The sequence below is a fragment of the Hemiscyllium ocellatum genome, chromosome 11 (genome assembly GCF_020745735.1).
Source record: "Hemiscyllium ocellatum isolate sHemOce1 chromosome 11, sHemOce1.pat.X.cur, whole genome shotgun sequence".
NCBI classification, from domain to species: domain Eukaryota; kingdom Metazoa; phylum Chordata; class Chondrichthyes; order Orectolobiformes; family Hemiscylliidae; genus Hemiscyllium; species Hemiscyllium ocellatum.
Genome location: NC_083411.1, coordinates 86,800,614 through 86,808,440, shown reverse-complemented (window position 1 = coordinate 86,808,440; position 7,827 = coordinate 86,800,614). Strand labels below are relative to the sequence as shown.

Sequence of the window (7,827 nt, the reverse complement as noted above, 5' to 3'; positions counted from 1 at the left end):
TCTGAGGAGTGTCTGAGCAGGGGAAATCAGGGTATGTTCTTGTTCAGCTGCTAGCAAGCGGAGTTGCTGAGTATGCACCTTGGGGATTTGGGATATTCTCCTCGAGACTTCCCCTCCAGGACAGCCGATCGCTCTAGCTAATAATAAGTGAGTTTGATTTCATTGGAGGAATCCATGGAAAAGCTCCCTCCAAGGACAGGGGGCGATCCAGTCCAGGTTTTTGCAGCCGCACGTTGTGAGGCTCTGAGTGCTGGTGGGTCTCAGTGACGGCCGGACAGCACCAGAGAGAGAAAAAACTTTCATTTCAAGTGGGGATTTACAGGGAGAACGCTGCACACATTGGGCTGAGCGCGGTCAGGCGAGCATCGTTCATATTGGGGACAGTCCCCAAATCCTGACAACTCCACCTCCAGGGGAATCTGCCGCTGGAAGTCACCGTCTTGGATCCGGAATACTGTGCTTGAGCAACAGTGAGGGGACCCCACAAGTTCCGGAGCCTCCGGCTGGGCACAGGGCTGGTCTGGTCCTGCACACCCCTACCGTAGATCGGCAGATTGACCTTTACTGAAGCAATCGGAGACACTGGCTCGGGGAACCAGCCTTGGAGAAGGTAAGACGGTGGGTGAGAATCCCTCCCCCAATATCGGGCGTCAATTAGAACCAAGTGCAATCTAGAGAAGGTTAGAAAGCGTGGGAAAGGCACTCTCTCACTTTTAAGGAGCTTGATTGAATGGCGGAGTGGACTCGATGGGCCGAACGGCCTGACTTCCACTCCTATGTCCTTATGAACCGTTCAGCAGTGTCTTCTGTAGCAGCCGCTTTGTGCACGGTGCTGTGCGAGTTCATGTTCCCCGGAGAGGACGGTCTCATCCCATCTCAGCGGCCACCCCCTCCCCTCCTGGAGCTCTCCATCCAATCGCACGTTTACAGAAACCGTCTTCAGGCAAACAGGGCTCCGCGTTCATAGCAAACCCCCAAAACCCAGCTAGTCTCCTGGGACAGTGGTCCGTTCAAGTATACCCACGTGGCATTCTTGGTGATATTTCCCAACTGCGGGTCAGGGTGGCCCACATCTAATGTTTAAAGGGCATTCCGGTCGACACCACAGCTGTTTCCTTCGGTAAAGCAGAGCATACAGGGGCAGTCCAGATCTACACACAAAATACACAACATGTGCCGAGAGATATATCGTTATCCTTAACTCCTGTGGCGTCCGTGCCTAATATTAGTACAAACACATAATGCAGACATGAGCCGTCAATATCGGGGAAAATATATTGGGGTAAAAAATGAGGTCTGCAGATGCTGGAGATCACAGCTGAAAATGTGTTGCTGGTTAAAGCACAGCAGGTTTAGCTTCCTTTTTATCATACTGTTATGAGTGTATTAGAGAACATTTTCTCTTGTTTGAAGGATGTAAGCGACTCAACTATACACTCTGGATGATTGTGGATTAGTTGAATTTTGATGATTATATATTTAAGATCTATTTTTATATTAATGTTTGTGCTTGAAAATTCTGCTTATTTTTGTAAATTTGTCAAAATGTTAAACTTCCAATAAAAATATCTATTAAAAAAAAGCACAGCAGGTTAGGCAGCATCCAAGGAAAAGGAAATTTAATCAGAAAATATATTGGGGGCTTGTTCCAAAAATTTGACGCCTGCGTTTTACGCTTTTAGAAGTGACAGGCCATGTGCAACATGCTGTGCTCAGAGTGGAGCGCATCGCGGGAATGAGTTCACAAGGCGGGAGGAAAAACACGAGCATCATTACAAAATGAGTGTCAAGTTTCCGGTATCACAGCAACCCCAAGGTGTGAATGCCAGATATTTGAATTCTAGGAGGCGTGAAACAAAAATGAGAATGAAAGTGTTGCCGCAGGAATAAACATATTTTCAAAGGTTCACCGTAGAGTCACAGAGGCATAGAGATGTACAGCATGGAAACAGACCCTTCGGTCCAACCCGACCAGATATCCCAACCCAATCTCGTCCCACCTGCCAGCACCTGGCCCATATCCCTCCAAACCCTTCCTATTCATACACCCATCCAAATGCCTCTTAAATGTTGCAATTGTACCAGCCTGCACCACTTCCTCTGGCAGTTCATTCCATACACGTACCACCTTCTGTGTGAAAATGTTGCCCCTTAGGTCTCTTTTATATCTTTCCCCTCTCACCCTAAACCTATATGCCCTCTAGTTCTGGACTCCCCAACGCCAGGGAAAAGACTTTGTCTATTTATCCTGTAAACAGTAATTAGTTTTCCACCGTTGTATTGCATACCCCATTTATAAATCGAAAGTCAATATGGTCCCTCTGAGGGGTTAAAGGGATGAAAAACCCCTGCCCCCAACTGATGTCCCGATTACCCCTGGATTCTGCTGAGCTAAATATTTGTCAAACCCAAGAGGGCCGAGGGTTAGAACTCTGAGTAATTAATGACCGGTCCACTGCACTTTGGTTTATAGCGACCCAGTACATTTTGATCACAGAGGATTTTCAGGGATTTGAGAGGTTTTGTGCTGGAGGGTAAAGCAGTGTTCTCGGTGGAGAAATGATCTCCGCCTGTACAGTCTGGATGGAGGCAGTGACCGGGGAGACTCTGAGGTGTAGGTAGTCATATGGGGTTCATACATGCTATCGATGCTGCAAAAACAACTATCTGTTTAAATCCAGCCAGGGATCAAAGAGCAGGGGTCAGTGAGTTAAATAAGAGGGAGAACGTTCTTTGAAAATAACGGATGTTCGGAACAGCAGCGGGAGCAGGAAACCGATCAGAATGCCCTTGGTAAAACTACCGAGCGTCCGCGACCTTTTCTGACCCCACGCTTCTGTTGTGAACAAAGCGGTCAAAGTTTGTCTCAGTGAGAACGGTCTTCAATGTTTCTTTAGTTAGATTAGGCGCGGTTGTCTTTAGGAATTCTATTTAAATTTGATTTCAGTTGACAGGGGGGTTCTGAACCAGCCTGGGGAGACTGCTAACATCCTGAACATTATCTTTTAAAATGTCTCCTCCATTTACGTGTTCAAACGATGGAGGTGAGAGTGTCTGTGTGTTTGGGGGATTGAAGGGGTGGGGGTCAGGTGATAAGTAAGTTTGTGGATGACACAAAGATTGGCCGGGTGGTTGACAGTGAGGAGGAAGGCGTTAGGTTACTGGAGGATATAAACCCATTGATAAGATTGGAATTTAACCCTGATAAGTGCAAGGTGATGCATTCTTGAAGGAGTAACACAGATCCCTGAAGGTGGTAGATTAATAGAGTTTTACTTTAAGAAGGCATATGGGATATTTTATCAGTTGTGGCATAGATAATAACAACAGAAGCGGGATTATGTTGGAGCTCTACAGAACTTTGGTTCAGCCACAGCTAGCGTACTGTGTGCAGTTCTGTTCACCGCCCGATGGGAAGGATGACATTACACTGGGGAAGTACAGAGATTTACTAAGATTTTGCCTGGGATGGAGCAGTGTAGCAATGAACAAAGCCTGGACAAACTCGGGTTTGCTTTGGCGCTGAGAATGCTGAAAGGGGACCTGAGTGAGGTGTACAAAATTATGAGGGGCATGGACAGGGTGGATAGGAAGCAGGGACGCCATTTTACAGTGAAAGGCAGAAGGTTCAGGAATGATTTGAGGAAAATCACCCAGAGGGTACTCTGCTTGGAAGTGTGGTCGAGGTGGAAAACCTCACAACCTTTAACAAGTACTTGGATGAGCACTTGAAATATCACAACATTCAAGGCGATGGGCCAGGTGCTGGAAAGTGGGGCTCGTGTAGATCTAAAATAGTTTTTTGTCAGGGCAGACTCAATGGGCCAAAGGGCCTTTTCTGTACTGCATGATTTTATGAAATGTTACATGATCATAAAGCAATCCTCTGGTCCTAGTTGCTTCATCGTTTATAAACGGATCAGCATGGACTGAGGCATTCTAAGGGTCACTCGATCCAAAACGTTAACTCTGATTTCTCTCCACAGATGCTGCCAGACCTGGGCTTTTCCAACAATTTCTGTTTTTGTTCCATCATGGACTGTCAGCTTTTTCCCATTGATTGTAATTGAATCAACCGGAACTGACATGCAGGATGTTAACTGGGAAGGTTGAAAATCACACAACACCAGGTTGTAGTCCAACAGGTTTACAGGAACTCCAAATGGTGCTTCCAAATAAACTCGTTGGATGGTAACCTGGTGTTGTGTAATATTTGTCTAACACCTGCTCCTCCACATCATAAACTGGGAAGGAATTTGAATCACTCTGATGCCAATTCCGAATACAGTACTTTACCACTTAGCCAATCGAATAGTGATCACGTAACAGGTATACATTGAGAGAAAATGTGGCACAGTGGTAATGTCCCTACCTCTGAGCCAGGAAGCCCAGATTCGCACACCACCTACTACAAACAAGTATATTAACCCCTCTGAACAGGTCAATTGGAAAATGTCTGTATTGAGGGTTCCAGAGATGTTGGTGTGTAAGTTTGTGTTTGAGACTCTGTCCTTGGGGCGTTGCTAATGTCAGGTTGTTTTGCCCTCAGGTCCCCGGCTGCATTCTCGGGTGGACCCCGGACTGAAGGAAGCTGAAGCGGTCACTATGCGGCACTGTGGAGGCTCGGTAGCTCGGAGCAGCAGTGGACAGGGACGGCTCACCCCTTGGTGCGGGACCCAGCAGCAACAGCAGCAGCAGCAGCTGGCACTGCACGGCCCACAACTGCTGGCCAGCCTGCAGCTACAGAAACTCACCAGCCAGTACGAGAGCCCAGCAGCAGCGGCGGCAGCTCCTGCTGCAGCCTCCGGGGACAGCCAGGCTCCAACGGCTGCTCCAAGCCCAGGGCAGGCGAGCCCCGCCACACCGGGCATCATTGACACGGACCTCATCGATGAGGACTCACTCATGAGCCTGGTGCTGGAGCTGGGCTTGGACCGAGTGGACGAGCTGCCAGAACTCTGGCTGGGACACAACGAGTTTGACTTCAGCTCCGAGGTGACGCCGGTCAGTGGGAGCAGCTTGGTCAGATGGACTAATCTGATACCCACCGATTAAAACAGATTGGAGCTGAGTGGGGCGTGAGAATCCAGTGTTCAGTCACCTCCTGGAATAATAGTGTCTACTCAGATAGTGGACTGGCTTTTTATTTTGCAAAGTCTGATGTCTCTATCATCAAGCTGGAGTCAAGGCTTCCACATTGAACTGGACACACTGCAGCCTACAGGACACTACTGAGATTCACTTCATTGAATTTTCTCATCAACCTGTTCAGAGATGTGATTCCGGTCCAGAGGTAGGGACAGTACCACCGCACCACAGGACAGTCTCCATGACGTTTATAATTACACACTTGGAACTTAATTTGAAGCACAAACCTTGTTTGATGTGCCTTAAAAAAGTTAACACTGTTGTTTTCAACTGAAAACAGTTCATCTGGGTCATAGACATGCTGTTAACATCACACCAGGAATCTCCCACTTTTCCTGATCTTGACAGCAATTTGGGATTCTAAACTCTCCAGTAGGACACTCTTGTGTGAAAACAAAAGGGAAATGCCAGATGACTCCTTCGACAAGTTGTAGGAGTGGATATATTTCATTTGCCAGCCTGGGAGACGCAATGTAACCAGTCCCTGCTCCCTAAAATCAAATGGCACATATTTTTATTTAACTTGAACTCCAAATCAGACATAAACTTGATGTGGTTCCATCAAGTTCAGGAAAGAAGGTTAGTAACACAGGGACAAAAAGACTGCTGCCTGTTTCAGGTTCCACTCAACCAGGTCCCTCACGTTGTCAATGAGGCACCAACAGCCCAACTACATGTCAGTTCTTGTGTTTCACTCATTGAAGCTTGTTATAGACCTACAGTGACACTGAGGATTACATTGCTTATCAGTCATAGATACAGAGAGATGTACAGCACTGAAACATGGTCCAACTTGTCCAGAAATCCTAACCTAAAGTAGTCCCATTTACCAGCACTAGGCCCATATCCCTCTAAACTCGTCCTATTCATATACCCATCCAGGTGGCTTTTAAATGCTGCAATTGTACTAGCCTCCACCACTTCCTCTGGTAGTTCATTCCATATACGCATCATCCTCTGTGTGAAAAGTTTGCCCTTTAGGTCCCTTTTAAAATTTTCTCATCTCGCTCTAAACCTATGCCCTCTAGTTCTGGACACCCCCACCCCCGGGAAAAGACCATATCTATTTATTCTATCTGAGCCCCTCATGATTTTATAAACCTCTATAAGGTCACGCCACGCCCTCTGAAGCTGCAGGGAAAACAGCCCTAGCCTGTTCAACCTCTCCCTATAGTTCAAATCCTCCAACCCTGGCAACATCCTTGTAAATCTTTTCTGAACCCTTTCAAGTTTCACAACATCTTTCCAAAAGGAAGGAGACCAGAATTGCACACCATATTCCAAAAGTGGCCCAGCCAATATCCTGTACAGCCACACTTGACCTCTCAGCTCCTATACTCAATGGTTTGACCATTAAAGGAAACTATACCAAATGCCTTCTTCACTATCCTTTCTACATTCGACTCTACTTTCAAGGAACTATGAACCTGCACTCCAAGGTGTCTTTGTTCAGCAACACTCCCACAACCTTGCCATTAAGTGTATAAGTCTTGCTCTGATTTGATTTTCCAAAATGCAGCACCTCACATATATCTAAATTAAACTCAATCTGCCACTCCTCAGCCTTTGTGGGCGGCACGGTGGCACAGTGGTTAGCACTGCTGCCTCACAGCGCCTGAAGACCCGGGTTCAATTCCCGACTCAGGCGACTGACTGTGTGGAGTTTGCACGTTCTCCCCGTGTCTGCGTGGGTTTCCTCCGGGTGCTCCGGTTTCCTCCCACAGTCCAAAGATGTGCGGGTCAGGTGAATTGGCCATGCTAAATTGCCCGTAGTGTTAGGTAAGGGGTAATGTAGGGGTATGGGTGGGTTTCGCTTCGGCGGGTCGGTGTGGACTTGTTGGGCCGAAGGGCCTGTTTCCACACTGTAAGTCTAATCTAATCTAATCTATTGGCCCATCTGATCAAAATCCCGTTGTACTCTGAGGTAACCTTCTTTGCTGTCCACTACACCTCCAATTTTGGTGTCATCTGCAAACTTACTAACTATATCTGCTATGTTCACATCCAAATCATTTATATAAATAACAAAAAGCCCAGTGGGCTCAGCACCGATCCTTGTGGGACATCACTGGTCACAGGCCTCCAGTCTGAAAAGCAATCCTCTGTCTTCTGCACAATCCTCTGTCTTCTACCTTTGAGCCAGTTCTGTATCCAAATGGCTAATTCTCCCTGTATTCCATGAGACCTAACCTTGCTAATCAGTTTCCCATGAGGAACCTTGTCGAATGCCTTACTGAAGTCCATATAGATCATGTCTACCGCTCTGCCCTCATCAATCCTTTTTGTTATTTCTTCAAAAAAACTCAATCAAGTTTGTGAGACATGATTCCTCACACATAAAACCATGTTGATTATCCCTAATCAGTCATTGCCTTTCTAAATACATGGATCCTGTCCCAGAGGATTCCCTCCAACAACTTGCCCACCACAGATGTCAGGCTCACCAGTCTATAGTTCCCTGGCCTTTCCTTACTACCTTTCTTAAATAGTAGCACCACGTTATCCAACCTCCAGTCATTTGGCACCTCACCTGTGACTATCAATGATACAAATATCTCAGCAAGAAGCCCAGCAATCACTTCCATAGCTTTTCACAGAGTTCTACAGTACGTCTGATGAGGTCCTGGGGACTTATCCACTTTTATGCCTTTCAAGACATCCAGCACTTAGACTTAGACT

General features: G+C 46.8%; 1 protein-coding gene across 1 annotated transcript; it reads left to right on the top strand.

Moving 5' to 3' along the window:
* The first annotated feature begins 305 nt into the window (after positions 1–305).
* On the top strand, positions 306–6,697 carry cited1 (Cbp/p300-interacting transactivator, with Glu/Asp-rich carboxy-terminal domain, 1). The gene is made up of 2 exons (XM_060832218.1): positions 306–610; positions 4,550–6,697. Exon 2 carries the CDS (start codon positions 4,606–4,608, stop codon positions 5,053–5,055), a length of 450 nt encoding a protein of 149 aa, XP_060688201.1. The 5' UTR covers positions 306–610; positions 4,550–4,605; the 3' UTR covers positions 5,056–6,697.
* Positions 6,698–7,827: the final 1,130 nt, after the last annotated feature.

Excerpts from the sequence above, each read along its gene's own strand:
- cited1 (XM_060832218.1), top strand. The coding sequence starts at position 4,606 with ATGCGGCACTGTGGAGGCTCGGTAGCTCGGAGCAGCAGTGGACAGGGA.